This window comes from Dermacentor variabilis, chromosome 11 (genome assembly GCF_050947875.1).
Source record: "Dermacentor variabilis isolate Ectoservices chromosome 11, ASM5094787v1, whole genome shotgun sequence".
In the NCBI taxonomy this organism is placed as follows: Eukaryota; Metazoa; Arthropoda; class Arachnida; order Ixodida; family Ixodidae; genus Dermacentor; species Dermacentor variabilis.
In genome coordinates, this window is record NC_134578.1 from 115590636 (window position 1) to 115613280 (window position 22645).

The 22645-nt window shown below is 45.4% G+C and overlaps 1 protein-coding gene across 4 annotated transcripts in view; it reads right to left on the minus strand.

Moving 5' to 3' along the window:
- Positions 1-3433: 3433 nt before the first annotated feature.
- Positions 3434-22645, minus strand: part of LOC142563166 (uncharacterized) — a 55399-nt gene continuing 36187 nt past the window's right edge. For all 4 annotated transcript variants that reach the window (XR_012824318.1, XM_075673715.1, XM_075673717.1 and 1 more), the window contains 2 exons: positions 19854-20000; positions 3434-3646 (listed from right to left, as the gene is read on the minus strand). Coding sequence is in view for 3 of the 4 variants with exons in the window: in XM_075673715.1 (XP_075529830.1) it covers positions 3536-3646; positions 19854-20000 (258 nt within the window). In the remaining variant the exon portion in view is untranslated. The remainder of the gene's footprint in view (positions 3647-19853; positions 20001-22645) is intronic.

A 22645-nucleotide genomic window follows, 5' to 3' on the forward strand; every position in this document is an offset into this window, starting at 1 on the left:
CCGGCGGATCCTCCCCCGCGGGGCCTGGAGCACCTTACTACTTGGGAGGCTTGCGAGACCCTACTGCGCTCCGAGGACCCGGCCAAGCAAGCCAACGCCACAGGCCGGGCTGCCTGCGTCATGAGCCTCCGGGACATGAACGTTTGAGTGCAGTGAGGCCGTGCGGAGGCCCAAGGACCCGTGTGTCCTCAACTCCCCTGTGTGCAATAAGGTTCTCACCACCACCACCAACACTGAACGCATTGCACTGGGCGGGGAGAAATTGCTTCCACCCTGTATATTATTGGCCACACCTTGATCTCTGACGGCTTATTTGTGCCTGCAAAGGTGACAATAACCGACTCTGTGGGGGTTCTTTGATTCTCACAAACGCGTGAACATCGGCAGACGGAGACGGCACCTGCCGGGGAGAACATCTGCAGGACTTCGGAAGCACACAGACTCGCGACGACTCTACGAACTATCCCCTTAACGCAAGCTAGATGAGCAGGAATAAAAGGCCTGACCGGGTGATTCGCGAACATTTTGCACTTCAGAAGGTCGGAGACGCAGGTCTGGTCAGGCGAACAGCATAGAATGCCCGTCTGCCAAATTGTCGGACATCGGTTATGCTTTGAAAATGTGGGGTTGCTTTCCGCAGCTCTTCTTTAATCACCTTGGGATTCTTCACGCGGATGGATCCCCCATTGGTGGCACTAGGGCCACTGGAACGCTGTTCATGTCACTGCGCAAGAAAGCCTCTATAGGCACGTCGTTAGTGGGAAGCGAAGCCGCCCAGAGGAAAGATCTCCGGGCGGGAGAAGAGAGATTAGGAACTCACAATAAGAGGAGAGTACAGAACAAAACTAAAGAAAATTAAACCGCCCGATACTTGACCAAATCCCCGCAGAGAACAGGACAGGGCCACCGCTCCAGGAACGATCGAACGGCCGAGCAGCACGGAACACCGGCACGCACAGGACCGGCGCCGTTCATGTCCTTCTTCGTCCTTGTCGTTTACGCCTTGCCTTTACTCATTCAAGCTTGAACCAACTAGCCCAAGCAAGAGTTTTACTTAGGTGACGATTGTCTACAGCTTTTGAGAGAGATTTACCTACAAAATACCTTTGCGTTGATGGGGAAGGGATGAGGAGCGAGGAGAAAGTTCATATCAACAAGGGACAGAGGCAGGTGTGCCCTTTATCCCCGCTACTATTTATGATGTACATGGGGAGGATGGAGAGGGCGCTAGAAGGAAGTATTATCGGGTTTAATCTCTCATACAAACAGGTGGGTACAGTAGTAGAGCAGCAGCTTCCAGGTTTATATTATGCGGACGACATTGCGTTGCTAGTTAACAAGCAAAGTGATTTGTAACGTCTGGCTTATATCTATGGAGAGGAAGGCAACAATTTAGGTTTGAAATTTAGTGTTACAAAATCAGGTGTTATGGTATGCAATGAAAACAGTGAACAGACAGTGACGATACAGGGCCAGGAAATACCTCGGGTAACAGAATATATATACCTTGGTATATAGATAAATGAAGCCAATAGATATATGGAAACACAGGAAAAAACAATAACAGTGAAAGGGCAGAGAAATTGAGCCATACTGAAGCACAGCGCGGTGTGGGTATACAATAAGTACGAGGTCCTCCGAGGTATGTGGAAAGGTGTAATGGTTCCAGGACTTACTTTTGGAAATGCGGTTGTTTGCTTTAAATCAGGGGTACAATCAGGACTCGACGGGAACCAACTGTCAGTGGGTCGCCTCTCATTGGGCGCTCACGGGAAGACTACAAATGAAGCTGTGCAGGGTGATATGAGCTGGTCTAGTTTTGAAGTGAGGGAAGCTCGCAGTAAATTTGACTATAAATAACGGCTGAGGAATATGGAAGAAAGAAAATGGGCTGGGAGAGTGTTTAGGTATCTGTACAGGAAAAACATTGATTCACAGTGGAGGAAAAGAACTACGAAGCTTACGAGCAAGTATGCGGCCTGAGCAAGTATGCTGCCTGTAACACAGCAAGAAAGAAGGTCAAGCGGAAAGTCAGGGAGGCTGAAATAATCTCATGGGTTGCAGCAATAGAAAAGAAACTGCCATGCGTAACAACTTCAGATGAAAAAAAAAGGAATCACGAAAGAAACAATTTATGATAACTCAAAGGGAAGCTCATTACTTTTCGAAGCGATATCGGGATGCCTTAGAAGACGCACCTATAAAGCGAGATATAAGAAGGAAGAAGAATCATGGCTTGCTGCCGTAAAGCTAGGGAAACAATGGAGCATGTTTTATTTGAATGTGAAGGCGTCTACCCAGCGGTCGACTTAGTAAACATGTCCGCAATAGGCATTAGTAAGAGGCGATTGGAGAATTGGTGGAACTAGGGAAACGACAAAAAACGGAGACGTACAAAAGCACTGTTTGCACTAGGGGATGAGAAAATTTGGGTGTGGTACTTCGTAGTGTCTTTTTTATATTGCTTAACGTAGGTAGAACATTACACATTATAATAGCAAGAGCTTGGTGGCGCAACCCACCGCCCCATTCCAAAGGGGACGCTCATAACATCCATCCATCCGTGATTTGAGGTTTGGTGGCAAAAAAAAAAAGTAGGGAGCCCACAAATAACGGAGGCGTACAAAAACAGTTCGCAGTAATAGTTCAAAAAGTTTGATGCTGAGAATGAGGGGTTTGTTTGTTTTCTCAAAAGTATAGGTAGGACGTTAGGCATAATAAGAACATGCATCCATCTACCCGCGGCAGCAGAGGCGCTGGCCGAGCATGCTAAAGAAAGAAAAGTAACCAAAAAGCGCGCCTTGGCGGATAGCGTTCGCCGCAAGCGTTTCCCGGGGAAAATTACCGTTACATAAGCTGCAGTTGCCGGGAAGGGGCAACTGTAGCATACGAAGCAGGGAGTGACGTCACCACATCTTCATGTGTAAGATAACCCGCCTAGCAATTGATTTGTGTTGATAGTGCTATGAAAAGGCTACGCATAGTTATGAGGGCAGAACAGCAGCGGGAACGCGGTGAGCGACGAATGGAACAGTAACGTGAAAATACACAACGGCACCGTGCGCGCGCTTGGCTGGACCTAGTTCAAAGCTACATCACATTTTACGTCTTTCCGGTCAGTTGATGCCACAGCTTCGCTGGCCAACCAGCTTTACTGCGTGGATTAGAGCCATTTTTTTGTCCCTTTATCTTTTTTAATTGGTATAACCCATGCATCGGACGTTTAAGATGCCACAAAGTGACAAGAAATGCTTTTCATATATTTTGCAAGAGGCTTTCATTTTTCATGATTAAGAGGAGGTCTCATTGAAGTGCTTTCACTACTTTTTGCTATTTGCTTTCACTACATTTTAAAAATCAAAGAAAATAATTCCCCTAGACTTAAGCGTCTCCTTGAAAATTCATCAAATGCTGACAACCCTAATGAGTGCACGAGTTTATGCAAAGCCACTATAACCTTTCGCGACTTGCCGCAAATAACCCACGAAGTGGCTCAACATGAAAGCATATTATTGAAATTATTTTGTTTTTATTATTATTGCCAGTATGGTGGTGGAGAACTCGACAAAAAAAAATTACGCAAGCTCCAATGTAATCGGAAGCCTTGGTCCCTTGCATCTTGAATGCGGGTCAGCTGGTGAACGTGCTGGAAAGAAAATAGAAGAGCATGCAACAAATCACTTGAAATATCCACTGACTGCTGTGAATGCTGCTTGTCGCGATTGTCGGCGACAACAAATGCCATTGTAGCGTTGTATAGTAACAGTAGTAACAATAGTGTAGTAATAGTATAGTATATAGTAACAATAGTATAGTAATATAGTAGCAGTCGAATACGAATCGAGTAGTTTTTTCTGCCGGGCTCATCATCGGCTTGTGTTACTCAAGACCTTAACATTCGGCAACTGGAAAGTCACGTCTTGTGGGAAAATGAACAAGTCGGGGCACGCCACCACACCGAGCATGGTCGTGACGCCGACTTTGTGCGCGCAGGCGCTGCTGCTATTGTCAATCACCTCGGCTGCCTTTCTCGGTGGAACCTGCCCTTCCTCATATTTTTCTCGCAACTGGAATGCCATCGCCTGCCAACTACACCTGCATTCGGACGAAGAGGCCAATTCAGCCTCAAGCCCGCCACTTCTAGCCCCAACCGTGCTTTCCGCCTGGCCACAGCGAGCAACTTCCTGCGCGGGAGACTCGCTACTTCTACTTAAGCAGCCTCTGTCTTGGAACTACTTGGGGCAGGCCGCCGCACCGAGCGTGGTCATGACGCCGACTTTGTTTGCGCAGGTTAGTTACCTACCTTGTGCAAGATGTGTACGTTCTAGTGACCGAATGTTTATCGCAGTGTCGTGCCCCTCTGACACATTTGATGCCACTCGGAAAATTTTGTTCCACTCGCTATTTTCATTATGTGTAAATGATCATCTCACTTTTCTTTTACTTGCCCTTTCTGGGGACATTGAACTTAAACCCGGTCCTGCTAATGACACTCCCACTCCGGTATCCCTTGAATCCATTGCTAGCGCCCTATCCCGTTTAGAAACCTCTCAGAACACCGTTCTGTCTGAGCTCGCTCTAATTTGTGCTAACCAGGCCACTATTGAAAACCAGGTCGCTCGTATATCCACCCGTGTCGACGCCCTTCGGGAAATTGTAGATGCTCATAAATCAAGTCAATGGATACCTGTATCCAGTGACAACCTTGTAATAATTAAACTCGCTTCACAAGTTAACAACCTCGTAGAGAAATGCGATGACTCGGAAAACCGCCCTCGTCGGTACAATCTACTTATTTTCGGTGTTGAGGATGCGCGGGGTGAAACTTGCGAGCAATGAGTCTCGTGTTATTTCACTGTGTGCAGGTAAACTTCAAATTGACATCACCAAAAGTGACAAAACGCGCACACAGGCTTCGCCATTTCCAGGCCGCTAAACACCGACCAATTAGAGTGAAACTTGCTCAGTCCAAAGATACGTGTAGCATTTTGTCTGCCGGGCCGAAGCTTAAAGGTTCGCAAATTTCTATCCCGAACATTTTTCATCGCGCATCCGGCTTGCAAGGAAAAAGTTGTACGCCTATGCGAAACAAAACAACGCCTCCACTTTCAAGATACGCTTCGATAAGCTTAGGATGGATGAAAGGCAGTTCTTTTATGACGTGCAATCCGACTGAGTTTTAGAAGTTAAATCCTAGCCATCACTGCAGGCTTGCACAGCACTCTCCTTTCCATCCTAACCGCTACTAAACCCTGTTGACGCATTACGCAGTCGCATACTATCTGTACCGTTGATACGGTATCGTTGATAGCGATGATACATAGATACGTGATACCGTTGAAGCACTTCTCGACGACAATAATACAGACATGGCCATTTTCACTGAGTCTTCGTTAACCCCTGACATAGATAGCACTGAGCTACTGCATGCAGATTTCCCCAACACTGTTTTCAGACGCGATAGGAAGGAACGACGAACTCAACACTGCCATTTTAGATGCAAACTCTCAATTCCCACGTGCAAACTATATTATTTGTGGTGATTTTAACTTTCCGGATGCCAACTGGGATAATCTAACAGCATCAACCCGCCAGTCAAAAGATTTCCTTGATTTAGCCTTAAACCTCAACCTCCCACAAACAGTAAACTTTCCTATGCGTGGCTCAAACAGCCTTGACCTGATCCTCACTTCTCAACCCGAATACATTCAGTTGTTAGCATGTGACAATGGGTTGAGCGATCACAGTATTGTCCTCTTCAATTGGAATCTCCCTCTTCCAATCAAACAGCATTCAATAAAATTAATACAGGGCTACAATAACGCTGACTTTTCCAAAATTAATAGCGAACTAAATCTTTTTTTTGAATACCTAAAAGAAACTGCTTTTAGAAGGTCTGTTGACGGAAGACGGAAACGGGCTGCTGTATAAGCAAAAGCTACTCAGCCTAATAATTATCTACCTCTTTGCATTCGTGGTGTAATGAGAAAGCCTTGGTACACAAACCAACTAAAAAAACTAGTGCAAAAGAAAAAGCGTCTTTTTAGAGTGGCAAATAAATCTGGTTCTGCCCGGAAATGGAAGAAATATTTCACCTCCCTGCGCGAGTACAACAGCGTTCTGAAGCTTTCTGAGAAACAGTTTTTATCACCAGGATCTTCTCAATATCATCCGTGTAAACCCCCCAAAAATTTCCAAAATACTCGCACCAAGTCGAAATCAGTCGCATACCATTACCATAACTAATCCTGATGGGTCCCATGTTCTAGATGAAAAGCGTTGTGACGTCTTGAATTCGTACTTCTCTTCCGCCTTCACTTGTGAATCTTCCACCAACATTCCTGTTTTACCAAGATTTTGCGGCACTGAAATGCCTCCCATTGATGTAACTGCTGCAGGTATCATGAGCCTAATCAATAAACTTAAGATATCTAACTCCCCCGGACCTGACAACATACCGACGAAGATACTAAAAGCCAATAACGTCATTTCTAGCCAGATATTACACATGATTTTTACCCAATATACAAGCGAGGGTACTATGCCCAAGGACTCGAAACTAAGCAAAGTAACCCCGTCTTTAAATCTCGTAAGCGCTCCAACCCATCCAATTATCGCCCGATCTCACTTACATATATTGCCTGTAAACTGTTTAACATGTCATATATTCCTATATGGCGTCAAACTCGACAGAAATTCTTTAGTAAACAACATGGCTTTCGACCGCGCTTTTCATGCGAAACACAACTTTTTGAATTCACCACAGAGCTCCACCTAAACATAGATTCTTCATTTCCGAGTAACGTAATTTACTTAGATGTTTCAAAGGCTTTCGATCGCGTCCCTCATCATCGACCAGTTTCCAAACTTTCATGCCTTCACCTCGATCCTCTAATCCTATCATGGATCATCTGCTTCGCTGTTCAGATACTACCAAAGTAATATCGGGTGTACCCCAGGGATCCGTCTTCGACCCACTCCTTTTTTAATATACATTAGCGACCTCCAAACAGACATATAATCTACAATATGTCTATTCGCCGATGACTGTGTTATTTACCGTCCTGTCACTACTAACACTGACCAATCCATTCTGCAAAATGATCTAAATTCTATTGACAAGTGGTGCTGACGCTGGATGATGGAACTGAATGTCTCCAAATGCAAGTTAATGCATGTATCACGTAAACACTCTACATCGAAATTTCTATGCTCTTTGGGCTCTGTGAATTTATCTGAGGTCGACAGTTACCGCTACCTTGGCGTTATCATCACTAACAAACTAAATTGGTCGAACCACATTCAACAAATAACAGCCGATGCCTCAAGATTCCTTAACTGTATTAAAAGATCCCTATCGTTGTCTCCTCCGTCGATTCGTAACTAACAGATGAAATTTTCATCTGTACCAAATTAGAATATGCGTCTACAATTTGGAATCAGCATCAAAAGTACGTGATTGACACTTTAGAAGCTACTCATAATCGTGCCTCCCGCTTTATCTTATCGAATTATGACAACACTATCAGCGTTACTAACTTGAAGTTATCTAATAGTCTACCCCTTTTAGCATCAAGACGCATAATTTCGCAACTCTGCCTATTCCATAAATTGTACTATAACTTTCATGACCTTCGTTCCTCACTTTTATTTCCACCCGTGCGCTCCTGACACCGTCTATTCAATTCTTTATGTATCCAACGCCTTCATGGTTCGACAAACGCTTTTAGCAAATCCTTCCTTCCCTTTGCAATCGAACAATGGAACTCGCTCCCGGAATCCATTGTTGTAGAGCGAAACCCTTCGAATGTTCGAGAGTTACTAGCCACCCATATTTGCAACTAATTATGCAAAAACCTGTTCTTTTTAGTGTATTTTCTGTTGTTGCCTTTTTTTCGTTTGTAGATGACCATTCCTTCGATGCTTGCGTTATTGTTTTGCCCTCCCCCTTTATGTAATACCCCACATGGAGCCCTTAAGGGAATAATAAATGATGATGATGCAACTTAGGCTGACTGACTTCTTTAATTTTGTGGTCGTGTATGTTTACCTCGTATAGCAAATTATTCTGCCATAACCTCAGCTCAGATCCTACGTGAGGGTCTTTTTTTTCTGTTCCCCTTTCGTCAGTTTCATGGTCTTCGGCGCACTTCTAACCAAGGGTCACGCGTCCGTGGCGTTGGACGGCATCCAGAAGCAGGGGCGCTTCTTAGCCGACGCAATTCCGGGCGTCTTCCACGGACCGATAAACGTGAGTGTGCTCTGAGGATCAATCAAACTTTGGGAAATCTTCCGATAGACCCACGCAGACGAAACACCGCGCCGTGCGGTGTTCCGAAGACCTTAGTAAATCATTCAATCGGTAGTAGCGACGGGCGGTGTGTGCAAAGGGCGCGGACGTAATCAACGCGAGCTTATGAGTCGCGCATGTACAGGGTGTTTCAAAGAAGGCTTTTATATTTTATTGCGATAGCAATTATATGGATACTCCAGACGCATTTCTACCGTTGCCGTCACCGTGAGGTTCCGTGTGAGTCCAGGGCCGATATAACTGTCGCCGGGTGCCCGTAAGCCGTGTGTGCAAGTGAACAACTGTGAGGGTGAGCTGGCGAACGCGTTTCAACCTCGCGTGCGCGAGCTAGGAATGCCACCCGGAGGCGCGTCCTCTCCTGCCACGCGCGAGGCAGGGGACTTGGACGAGGGAGGTGGGGCATTCTTCTCCAGTGGTTGCTAGGGTGCCTCGATGTCCTTGTTGAACGCCGCTCCGTACAGAGTGGATGCAACCGCGGCGTCTACTGCGGCGTTGGCCACGCGAATCGCGGACGCCGTATTAGAAGCCTCTGGCGGACGCCGTAGGGAGGCGTTACTGGCGCTCGTGTGTCTTGAAAGCGATCTGCGACGTGGCCAAAATGCGCGCCCGCGCGGGCCTCATCTTCAAAGTGATCAGCGATGTTTGAGCGTGCGCGTAGTGCTGGTAGGTTCGTATGCGCTGCGCTTTCGATGTTTTATTCGCGTTGAAGCAAGAGATGCATGAAGGTCAATTCGCTTGCTGCTGCCGCGATTCTCCCTCCAGAATTTGATAGTGAGTTTCCGCGCTTATCTAGGAAGATGTGTTCGTGTTTACTTGTGCGCGCGTGACATCCTGCTGGTCAATTTAGTTAAAACACGTTGGCGGGCTGCCAGTTGGATTGAATCCATGATAGAATGTGTAAGCGCGACTGAACAAGGACATAGAAAGAAGCAGACGCACAAAGACAGCGCTGTCTCCGTGTGCCTGTTTCTTCATACGTCCTCGTGAAGTTATGCTTGCACTTTCTATTATTGTTACTTTCGTTAGCAAACGGATGTCTACAAGTTTGCACGGGGCGCTGGAAACTACTATCCTTAATTCGTACAGCTATCCACTAATTTGCTGTCGCAATCAGTGCGCCTTTCGGGCGAAACTGCGAATTTTTTGACGTTGCCTGTGGCAGATGGCACAATTCTTGTTCATGAGCAGGGGATATTCTTTAACGGTCCGCATAGTGGACTGGCCATTTCTGCCGCTGCTGATTGACTAGGGCCATTCGTCTCCTGCTCACTCGCGCAGCTGCATCCTATCAGCAGCGGCTGAAATGGACTGTCCACTAGGTGTACTCTTACAGCTTACCCCTCCCCCTAGTCTATCCGGAGAGGCGGACATGGAAAAATAATTGAAATGCATAATCGGCTAATTAACAATTTGGTGTACTGGCACAGCTAATTTCAGTGGTCGCCATCTAGGCTATGACGTCCCACAGAGAGTCGCCATTTTGGACTTGAGAAATGGAAACTATGGCGTCATTTTGTCCCATGACGTAATTATAACGTGGTTCCACATCAATCCGCTATATAAGACCGTTACGTCATCACTGGCACCCGAATTTCGCCGCCATCTTCGATTTCAGAGTCAAACTATGACGCCATTTTTGAGTCTGACGTCATAATCACGTGGTTTAACTTCTTGCCGCCATATTGGATCATGACTTCATCATCGGCACCCAGATTTGGTCGCCACCTTGGATTGGAGATTCCTAAACTATGTCATGATGTTTAATTATGACGTCATAATCACATGGACTCGCTTCCATCCACCAGATTTGATTACGACTTCGTCATTGCCGCTATAATTTGGCCGCCATCTTTTGTTACGACGTCAATCACGTGACGTCACCAATCTCCGATTGGGTTGCTAGTGATTTACTATGGTGCCGCTATCTTGCATTTATTGATGACATCAACAAGTGGCAGCCATCTTGGACATATCAGTGACGCCACCGATCAATCACCAATTCAATATACTAATGACGTCAGCAAGCAATCACCAATTGGGTTGTTATATCGGTTTCATATGGGGGCCGCTATCTTGATTTCCTCGGACTGAGTATGTCACGCTGAAGGGAGGTAGTAGCAGACCTCAAGAAATCGAGAAACGCGATGAATAAGGGCTAACGCTCTTAAAATAATTTATCACGAAGAAAATCGAAAATGACTGCCAGTTATACATACTAGCGACCCATTAGGGCATTGTGGTGAAATTACAGTAGCGTGCTGCAAAAATGCACGTAAGATCCTAAGACATGTGAATATTTTTTTTTATTGTGTCCATGGGAGAGCCGCCTAGGCTGTATTTCTAGAAATAGCTTTTTTTCGGCGACCTATATTTGTATATAGTACGAATAATTTACTGGCCGAAAAACAAACAACAGTGCGACCAAGTAGTTCTTTGTTCGAGTGAGGTATAACCGAGATAACAGTTATTTTATAATCCTCGTTTATTTTCGTTACGTTTTAAAGCGAAAATTTGGGACTGTTAGGTGTCAGGCAGCTTGCACTGCTGGCTGTTTGACATTTTGTGCCAAACACTCCTTCCGCACGCTTGCCTTTTACACCGCACAGGAAAGGGCTGGGAAACTCCCGTAAACAGCTTTGGATAAAGGTGAGTCAAATCTTCGTACGGAGTGGCACAGTGACGGTGGTGTTCTGCTGCTTACCACGAAATTGCCGTTTCGATTGCCGACAACGTGCGAGAACATAGCAACAGACGCCCACATTCTGAAAGCGGTCGCGACCTCGCTTTGGGTCGAAATTGCGCGGTCTGCTTAACAAATGTTTTTAAACTAAGAATAACCTGTTCTTCCGCTTTATTTCCTTTTTTTCACATTGCTTTCTCTAGAAGTGCAAGCGTATAGCTTCCATTTGGCGCGTGTTCATTTATGCACTTAGCGTCATCGTTGATGAATTCGTTACTTCTCTTATTTCTCCCTGCTTGCCGTGTTTTTGAACGCTGCCGATCGATGCCGTTGTACATTATTTCGCTAGATGAATTTACTTTTCTTCATACGAGTGTTGCATACGTGTTATCAAGTGACACTCTTCCTTCTTGCGTTAAATACGCAGTAATTGTTTGTGCATTGTATTATAGCTAAGCGCATTTTTTCTAGGAGTATTCGTTTTTTCTTTAGTTTAGTGGCTTCTAAATTAAGTGATGACACTGCGCTTGCAGGATTTACGCATTTTACGTATGATAAAATTTTAAGTAATGATTGATATGTGTACCTTTGAAATATTGCTCCCCTTTACGCTATGCCCAGTGCACTTGGGCATTTCCTGTATGTTATTTAGAAAAAGATCAGAGACACGAGCACAGCATCGCTCATGCTCGCGGCCGTTTTCGCTCGTTAAACTTGAGAAAATGAAATTTTTCGCTCAAAGGGAAAAGTGAAAAGACGACACAACTAAATAAATACTAAATAAAGGATCGAAAATTCGCCGGTGGATAGAGTGTAATAAACAAGTCCAAGTTGCGGTTTTGAGAGCTAAAAACAAGAAAGTCAACTTTCATTTAGCGCTTTCTCTTGGTACGCCAAAAAATGAGGAGTTCCTGCTGTGAAATGTCTTGGCGTACTCTTTAATGAAAACATGTCCTGGGATTCGCAGTCTGATTCTGTTTGTTCCAGCCTTTCTCGCTCGGTTGCTATATTATCGCGCACACGTTTTCTTTTGCCTGAGAAAGTTAAACTGTTGCTGTATAATTCATTTTTCCTTTCAAAACTGTGCTATTGCTACCTTGTCTGGGGAACCACCACAATTTCCAACATTCTGAGGCTTTCTAGATTACAGAAAAAGGCTGTCCGTTTGATTGTCAACGCTCCGTATAACGCACACACAGGGCCCATCTGTAAAAACTTAAACGTAACACCTGTTGTCGACTTGTACGATTCTTTACTAATAACACGCTACAAACAAGGCATTAAAACACACAATCTGTGCTTGAAAGAACTTGCTAATTTCACTGAGAGAATGCATGCTTATGACAAGCGCGAAATCACATTTTGGTTTACAGCACGGACCCGTACTAACTATGGCCAACAAATGATTGCATATACATTGCCTACTCTTTTAAACAACCAGCATTGTTTTCTGTAATGCTGCTGTTAAGTTTTGATATTGTGCTGAAAAGTTTTTCCAAGTTTTCATAAATTTTCATGTCGTGCATAAAAGTAAAGTATTTCCTTTTTAATGTTAATTTCAACACTTGCAGTTTTATTTTTCAAACGTATAGTTTTGGCATTGCAGGCTTATCGCATACGAACACTTCCTGTTGCCCCTGTGAAAGTGCAACTATCGGGTAATGACCCCGTCAAGCTTCTCGCTTTTAGCCTGTGCCCCCAGCATTTTTGTACATGCTGTAATGTACCGTAATTGATTGTTCAGCTTGTTCTTCTAGACCATTACAGTACTCATCTGTTGTAAAATATCTTGGTTTATATCTTAATAATAATAATAATATTTCGGGTTTTACGTGCCAAAACCACTTTCTGATTATGAGGCACGCCGTAGTGGAGGACTCCGGAAATTTTGACCACCTGGGGTCCTTTAACGTGCACCTAAATCTAAGCACACGGGTGTTTTCGCCCCCATCGAAATGCGGCCGCCGTGGCCGGGATTCGATCCCGCGACCTCGTGCTCAGCAGCCCAACACCATAGCCACTGAGCAACCACGGCGGGTTTGGTTCATATCTTGACAGCGACCTTTCTTGGAACAGCCACCTTGCTTACGTTTATAAAAAAACTTCGCGCCCTATCCTGTCTACTGTACTATATAAGATACTGCATGCCCTTATCAGTAAGGAAAACTATAACACATGCTTTAGGCTACAGTCTACTCCGGGATGGAATAACAACTTACGGGCACTGTGCTGTCCGCTGGCACAACAGAATAAATGCGATACTGCACTCCCTCTCAAAAAACATATCTTATGATCTGAACCTGAATGCTGACACAGACCGTTTCAAAGTACTTTCGATGCCGAATTTCAACGATCTTTTAATGCAAACGGTTGTTTTAAAACACTTCTGGTCCAGTCAACTCCGAGTTCCGTACACAGCTTCCCGATGCTTAAGACCCAGGGATCCCTTTTGGAGGCCACGTTGTTCCACAAGTTACGGCACTAGAGCTCGGCCGCATTATGTGACAACCTACTTCAATAAATTACCGCACAGCACTTTCTGTGCAAAAACAAAATATAAGTTAAAGAGACTGCTAAGGCGTATCTGTTCGTAAAGGCGTACTTGTTCCGTTTATTTACCGTTATTGCTTGTGTTCGTGCATGTGACTGTGCAATTCCTTTGCACCATGACGGTCAGTCTGGTATATGGTTATGCATTATATCATGGTAATTTTTGTTCACACGCATTTCTGTACTTCTGTGTTCCATTATGCTCAATGAAATTTCTTTTCATAGACACTGTATAAATTCTTATAACCTTTTTTGGCATTCTATACTTGAGTTCGATGCTTATAAATGGTCTATCAATGTACCGTGTATGGTTTTGCTGCCTGCCAGGCGCTGCCGCTGAAGCCTTCAAAGGCTTTGGCAGGCCTGTATGAATGTACTGATTTGATCATTGGCAATAAAGGCATTATTATTATTATTATTATTATTATTATTATTATTATTATTAATACTGAAATAAAATGAATGAATGAATTTTGAAGACAAAGCGGTCTTCGATGGGGGGTTCTCCAGATGTCAGCCTTCATTCTGGTGGTTTGCCGGAACGTGTTTGAACGGACGGCCTGCTGCGGGCGCTGCGACGGCGGGTAGGCTTCTCTGCGTTGAGCTGGCGTGTAGGTTTCCCGTCGACACCTAGTTGGCCTCGCTTGCCTTTGCAGAGCGGCGGCGTAACTTGAAACGCGTGGCTTTTGGCAAAGTCGCAATAGGGTGGGTGCCGTTTCGGCGGGATCGGCTGTGCCTAGCGCTTGCTGTACTTCGTCCCTCACGAGGTCTGCGAGCGAGGATATTTGTGGTTGCGCACCCGGTAGCAACTTGCGCAGCTCATCGCGTACGATGGCGCGAATGGTATCTCGATGGGCCACCGCGGAGGCAATTCGAGGGTCGTTGCAGTCTGACTAACGAGCGCGTAAGTTGCTGCGCGAAGCTCGAGCGTCTTCTCGATAGTGGCCGCTTCGCTAATTCATTCAGCGACGGTCCTCGGCGAGCTGCGACTGAGAGCGACGAAAAGTTGCTCCTTGACGGCCCTCATAATGTACTGAAGATTCATGTCCTCAATCATTCATGTTGGCGTGCGTGTGGCTGAAGAGCTTTTGCATTTCTTCTGCAGCCCATCATGACAATCCATAATGTATTCAAACCAACTGGCCCGTCAACGTGGTAATTGAACTCACCAGCACGCTGTCGCGCGCGCAGAGGTGAACATGAACACATATCGCACGATGACAGCGGAAACTGTCTGTGAAAACGCTGGAGTTAGGAACCGCGGCAGCAGCCGCGAGCCAATTGACGTCCGTGCAGGCGTCGCTTCAATGAGTACGAAACGTCGAAAGCACAGCGCATACGAAGCTACTGGCACTACGCACACTCTGCAAACATCGCAGATCGCTTTGAATTTGTGGCCAGCCCGGGCACGCACTTTGGCCACTGGGCTCCATGGGATTTGGCTGAGCGTCCGCGGTGCCATGCCTGTTAATTATTCAGCGAACGTTTATTGCAACTTTTACGGCTGATAATTCTTCGAACCTGACTTCCTGTAGTCATCTAGCAACTTGCAATCTACATCACTATTTTGCTTTTGGTCAACAATAACCTTTTTGTTAGGTCGCAAGGCAGCTTCGGTGTTTTCCCTCGACTGGCTTAGAACATCAAAAAAATTAAATTATGGGGTTTTACGTGCCAAAACCACTTGCTGATCATGAGGCACGCCGTAGTGGAGGACACCGGAAATTTCGACCACCTGGGGTTCTTTCATCATCATCATCATCATCATCATCATCATCATCATCATCATCATCATCATTATTATCATCATCATCATCATCAGCCTGGTTACGCCCACTGCAGGGCAAAGGTCTCTCCCATACTTCTCCAACAACCCCGGTCATGTACTAATTGTGGCCATGCCGTCCCTGCAAACTTCTTAATCTCATCCGCCCACCTAACTTTCTGCCGCCCCCTGCTACGCTTCGCTCCCCTTGCGATCCAGTCCGTAACCCTTAATGACCATCGGTTATCTTCCCTCCTCATTACATGTCCTGCCCATGCCCATTTCTTTTTCTTGATTTCAACTAAGATGTCATTAACTCGCGTTTGTTCCCTCAGCCAATCTGCTCTTTTTTTATCCCTTAACGTTACACCTATCATTCTTCTTTCCATAGCTCGTTGTGTCGTCCTCAACTTGAGTAGAACCCTTTTCGTAAGCCTCCAGGTTTCTGCCCCGTAGGTGAGTACTGGTAAGACACAGCTATTATATACTTTTCTCTTGAGGGATAACGGCAACCTGCTGTTCATGATTTGGGACTGCCTGCCAAACGCACTCCAGCCCATTCTTATTCTTCTGATTATTTCCGTCTCATGATCCGGATCCACCGTCACTACCTGCCCTAAGTAGATGTATTCCATTACGACTTCCAGTGCCTCGCTGTCTATTGTAAATTGCTGTTCTCTCCCGAGACTGTTAAGCATTACTTTAGTTTTCTGCATATTAATTTTTAGACCGACTCTTCTGCTTTGCCTCTCCAGGTCAGTGAGCATGCATTGCAATTGGTCCCCTGAGTTACTAAGCAAGGCAATATCATCAGCGAATCGCAAGTTACTAAGGTATTCTCCATTAAATTTTATCCCCAATGCTTCCCAATCCAGGTCTCTGAATACCTCCTGTAAACACGCTGTGAATAGCATTGGAGATATCGTATCTCCCTGCCTGACGCCTTTCTTTATTGGGATTTTGTTGCTTTCTTTGTGGAGGACTACGGTGGCTGTGGAGCCGCTATAGATATCTTCTAGTATTTTTACATATGGCTCATCTACACCCTGATTCCGTAATGCCTCCATGACTGCTGAGGTTTCGACTGAATCAAACGCTTTCTCGTAATCAATGAAAGCTATATATAAGGGTCGGTTGTATTCTGCACATTTCTCTATCACTTGATTGATAGTGTGAATATGGTCTATTGTTGAGTAGCCTTTACGGAATCCTGCCTGGTCCTTTGGTTGACAGAAGTCTAAGGTTTTCCTGATTCTATTTGCAATTACCTTAGTAAATACTTTGTAGGCAACGAACAGTAAGCTGATCGGTCTATAATTTTTCAAGTCTTTGGCGTCCCCTTTCTTATGGATTAGGATTATGTTAGCGTTCTTCCAAGATTCGGGTACGCTCGAGGTCATGAGGCATTGCGTATACAGGGTGGCCAGTTTCTCTAGAACAATCTGTCCACCATCCTTCAACAAATCTGCTGTTACCTGAGCCTCCCCAGCTGCCTTCCCCCTTTGCATATCTCCTAAGGCTTTCTTTACTTCTTCCGGCGTTACCTTCGGGATTTCGAATTCCTCTAGACTATTTTCTCTTCCATTATCGTCGTGGGTGCCACTGGTACTGTATAAATCTCTATAGAACTCCTCAGCCACTTGAACTATCGCATCCATATTAGTAATGATATTGCCGGCTTTGTCTCTTAACGCATACATCTGATTCTTGCCAATTCCTAGTTTCTTCTTCACTGTTTTTAGGCTTCCTCCGCTCCCGAGAGCATGTTCAATTCTATCCATATTATACTTCCTTATGTCAGCTGTCTTACGCTTGTTGATTAACTTCGAAAGTTCTGCCAGTTCTATTCTAGCTGTAGGGTTAGATGCTTTCATACATTGGCGTTTCTTGATCAGATCTTTCGTCTCCTGCGATAGCTTACTGGTTTCCTGTCTAACGGCGTTACCACCGACTTCCATTGCACACTCCTTAATGATGCCCACAAGATTGTCGTTCATTGCTTCAACACTAAGGACCTCTTCCTGAGTTAAAGCTGAATACCTGTTCCGTAGCTTGATCTGGAATTCCTCTATTTTCCCTCTTACCGCTAACTCATTGATCGGCTTTTTATGTACCAGTTTCTTCCGTTCCCTCCTCAGGTCTAGGCTAATTCGAGTTCTTACCATCCTGTGGTCACTGCAGCGCACCTTGCCGAGCACGTCCACATCTTGTATGATGCCAGGGTTAGCGCAGAGTATGAAGTCTATTTCATTTCTAGTCTCGCCGTTAGGGCTCCTCCACGTCCACTTTCGGCTATCCCGCTTGCGGAAGAAGGTATTCATTATCCTCACCTAAATCTAAGTACACGGGTGTTTTCGCATTTCGCCCCCATCGAAATGCGGCCGCCGTGGCCGGGATTCGATCCCGCGACCTCGTGCTCAGCAGCCCAACACCATAGCCACAGAGCAACCACGGCGGGTTGGCTTAGAACATGAACGACGAAAGCTGTACCGATTCCTCAACGTTTACTTACATGCTCGGGCTATAACAATTTCCACATATGGCGTAGCGCCACTGCAAAAGGACGTCTGGGATAGCTTTCAAAACCACAGCTGCGAAATCCACTCGGACTAAATTGTGACTTATGTACTAATGAAGTAGTAATCGCGAATCTGCAATTTCTTAACATCTTCCAAATGGTGCCTCAGCAAATGATCCACGCATGTGGTTAACAAATATGAGGCAAATCTTTGACATGTCCTCCGAAGAGTTTCAGTGTGCCACGAGCGTCATAGAATCTTGAAATGACAGTGGTGTCCATGAGCCGCGCTGGTTTTTCATTTTATCTTTAAATGAGTAACCACTTGTACAGTACGCTTCCTCAGTAAGGAAAACCATCCGTTTGTCCGTCCCTGTGTTCGTCCACCCCGTAAGACCACCGCTTTCCAGAGAGGTACCACCGTAGCAGCGGGTGAATTCCCCTTCGTGGTGCCGATCGCTTCAACGCGAGAAAAGCTCTGAGAACATGCCGCTCACGAAGCAGTAAGCATTCGCCGCAATCGGCCGCCATCGCTTTCAATATAGTGGCCCGCCCGTACCGCTTCAACGCTAAGTGGCAAGAACAAAATGCACACGCACCTATCTGCACTCGCGGAACATTGTTACCATCGCAGATCATTTTCAAGATAGGGCCTGTTCGGCCGCGCCATATGCAGCCACCGCAGGGGGTCGGTTTATCACCGTTGAAGGTGGTTCTATGCATATCGGTAAGGCGCTAAATAGCGATAACGGCTGATCAAAATCGGAATGCCATCACCCCATATGATGCCGCAACTGCAATAGATTGCTTGATCCATCAATTCAATTCGTGTCGCCGCAGCGCTGTCGTTTGTAATAGTCGCATCAAATTCTACAGCGCTGATAAGTATACACCGGGCTGCGCGGAGTTGAGCAAGTGCCGCAATGAATATGCATGCTTACAAAACTGCCAGACGAGACTCCGTGGGAATATTTTATGTATTTCCATATATATAACCATACATTTTGTGTGATAGACTAAAGGGTCATCATTGCCGGCTAGCGGTAGAGGCAGCGTTTGTTTTGGAGTTCTTGTTTTAAAAAAAGTAGCAATTTTCCCCGAAAAACGAAGTATCCATTGGGATATCAAATCAGTAGAGAGCTGTACGAAGTAAGGATAGAAGATTTATAGGCTGTAAAAAGTTGTAAATATGGCCTAACTAAATTAATAAGCCAGGTGTCAGTCGCACACAAGCAAACATGAACTAATCTTACTGAATGACCAAGGAAACTCCCTGTCAAAACGTTGGAATGACGAAGAGCGGCAGCAGCGGCGTGCCAATGTACCTTCGTGCTGTCGCTCGAATCAACACGATCTGAGACGTGAAAACACAGCAAGCGGCGGACTATGTGCCCATCCCAGGATGTTTTAAGAAACTGCGGCTCGTAACAGGCGCCCTCACTGCCCCCCACCCTCACTGCCCTTCACTGGAGTCTAGCGCGCGACGGAAGGCGGTACGCTTCACGCCCGTTTACCTCCCTCGCGTAAACGAGATTGAACCGTGATCGCAGGCTCACATTCGCACATGCAGCGCACGGCGAGCGGCTACGGTTGTATTGCACTTGGAGTTTATATGGAACACGGAAGCGACGGCGATGTCTACTTCTACAAGCTACTCATAACCTTTTCCTTCTTATTTCCAGTGTAAAATATTTCATGGGGCTCCTGCACATAAGTACTATCTAAATTTTTTTTTGCCACTTCAAATCAAAATTGTCACAGTTGGGCTTTACCGATGGCTCGTTCAGTAGGCCTAAATAAGCCTAGTAATACTCACCTTTATGTAAGTAATGACTACTTTACGTAAAATTAAGCTTCAAGATCAATACCCCTAAAATCTGGTACTGATTATTCTCCGTAAATGAGAGTCGCATCTGTCATAAAATTTCGAAATGTTCATTTTTGTATTGTTTGACGTGTTCAAAGACCATGTTTCTTGCAGCGTCTGTAGTGAAAGAGCTCTTTGCAGAAGCAAGAGGCTATCACTCACCTCTATTTTGACGTCTTCGAAGGAGCGTGCGACATCGTATGCAATGCCACTTTTCGCTCTGAGGCCCAGGTCACGGATTCTCTTCATGGAGGCCTCGATATCCTGCCACAATTTTGCTGACGCTTTTACTCTCTCTTTAATGAATTCCTGCGGTAGAAACAAAGTTCGAGCTTGTGAAATCAAGCTGTGGACGGCCTCAGAGAGGCTGAACATACTTTATCTGTAAATTGGCCTATAGAAAATGTGTCACTGTGTCTGCGGATTTGCATTCGGAGCACAAGTACAGGGGTTGCCCCTGTTGCCCATACAGCTAAACTTAGCTGGCATTTTCGTAGTATATATATATATATATATATATATATGCGGCACGATTGCGGACGGTGCCGTTCCTTTTCTGCACAAACAAATCGGTGGTGCTTGAGACAACTCACATCGAGGCTCTTTCCGCCAGCTTCGACGCCTTTTTGAGACCCTTGACGCCTTTGCTGATCCCATTATGAATAGGTAATACATTTCCTTTGAAATAATCTGCATTATCCGCTTAGGGTGCGTCTCATTCCTAAGCACACAAGCTTGCGTTGCCCTCATACAGCCTTTATCAGTAATCATTTAACAGTAGAAAAACCTCTCACCCAAGAGAGTCACAAGCAACATAATGCATTCAAATAACTGAGTTCTTTAGAAGCTTTGCTGACGCCTAATTTGCCTGCTTTAGAAACTATACGCAATGAATTTACAAGAAGCAAATTCTCCACTGAAAGACGGCGTCTTGTAGGCAGACATGATGCCTGAGCACAGGCCATCCCATTTTTGTTCTTTAATGCTTTATAGTGGGATTGCACTCGGGCGCATATTTCAACAGATTTAAGACTTTTTTCGGCAACTGTGTCTTTAGTACAACATCGTGTAATATTCGCGATGTCGTAGTATGGCTTGAAATTCGTAGATTACGAAAGTTTTGGCACAGTTGGCACGTGCGTCTAATGGCACATTCAATTAGTCATTTTGGAGCACTCCAAAGCACTCTGGCAGCGCGAATTCCATTCGGCTGGGCTAAATCGAGCTTTGGATAGCATTCAGCTGGATTTCTCAGAGCCCCTTGCTCAGACAACTCAGAGCTGGTCTTCCCTGCTACCTGGAAATTCCGCTTCCGAGGAATGGCGGAATTCCTGTCACGTGGCTCATGTCGCCCCCCGTTGTTAGCGTGGCGTCAGCGATGGCGCTGACTCGGTGCAATGAATGGCCGTCGCAACCGCACCTTGCGTGTTCGGAACAGACGACGCGCAGGCGTCTTTCCTATTTGAGCCTCAGATTGCTCTGGCGAGCTGCTGCACATTTAGCTCGCTCACATCCATCTATGGCTCCAATGAGGAGCGGCCTCACCATTGTTGTAATGTAGTAGACTACGTCAGGGACTGGCTAAATATATCATAAATGATCGGAGCTTCCAACTCTCTTCTCTACAAATTTTATCTCTGGCGGCGGTGTATGGGATATAATCAACTGTATGCAGCGTTGCGATTGTAGCCCTTTCGCTTGCTTCCTTTCGTTCACCCAAGCCCAATCATGCGCATTTGCCTAATTGGGTTGATTATAGGACCTATAGCAACAAAGTAAGAAGTGCAGTGATTGTCGATTTCAATGATGCTTCGAAGTGCGCTCAGAACGTGAGTATCTCTTCGTTGATAAAGGGTAAGAATGATGAAGGTGACTAACCACACACTGAGAAGGAACGATTAGCGCCGAAATAGGACACAGCTAGCACATTTTTGAGCTTCTCTTGCTGCCACGCAGAGTAAAAAGCGAACAAGCATTTCTAAGAAACAATGAGAAGTCACTGCAGGCGGCCTAATTATCTCATATTCATTGTCAGCAAATGTAACGGCGGTTGTTTATGGCATGGTTCTTCCACAACTAAAATACGGCGCAGTGCAGCAGTCTTCATCCCACCGCCAACGCCAAACGATCTGAATCTCTGTGTCTTTATTAATTAAATTCACTATGGATACCTGTTCCCGACATTTAACATTAATATGAAAACTTGATATAATACATATACACGAGCTCTTAGGGAATGAAACGGCAATGCCGTGCGCTGTAAGCTATCAAATGCTTCTAAGAATAGGGTACAATGAATCGCCACCTCATCAGTCATTCATTGATGGTTTTTTTAAATGCAATATAAGTGGAAAACATTATGTTTTTTGAAAAAGGGTTCAGCAATTAGGGACGAGAATATTCGTGGCCACTATCCTGCAAAGACATTTTAATTGTCTACAATAATTGCGGCTAGTTAAATGACCTGAAGAAGTGTTAAAGCTCGTAACTACGCATTTCAAGCAACAAACCTGAGAGAGTTGTTAGGGATAAAGCTCGTTTTAAAACAAATCCTAAAGTGGAACTTCCGGCAGCTCAAGAGCAGAAGTGGCGCCATCTATCGCCCCCCTTCACTCTTGAAACAGAGTTGTGCTCGTCACTGAGAACGTTTTCATTACGACCCCATCCTAATGTGGCTGCCAAGGATGCGAAATGGACACGAGACCTCATCGGCTGTAACACTAGAATGCAAGAGACACTGGGCCGCAGCGGATGGACGGCACGTGAAGAGTCCCACATTTAACAGAAACTGTTACTATGTACGTGCAACGAATTATTATCTAGATACATATCAGCAGGCAACCCCCGGTATTTCAACTTTTCGCTTAACTGGAACAAACCGTTCAAAGCACCGGCGAACAACCAACGCAATGCCATGGAAGGACAAATCGTTTACCTCAAACTGGTATGCACAC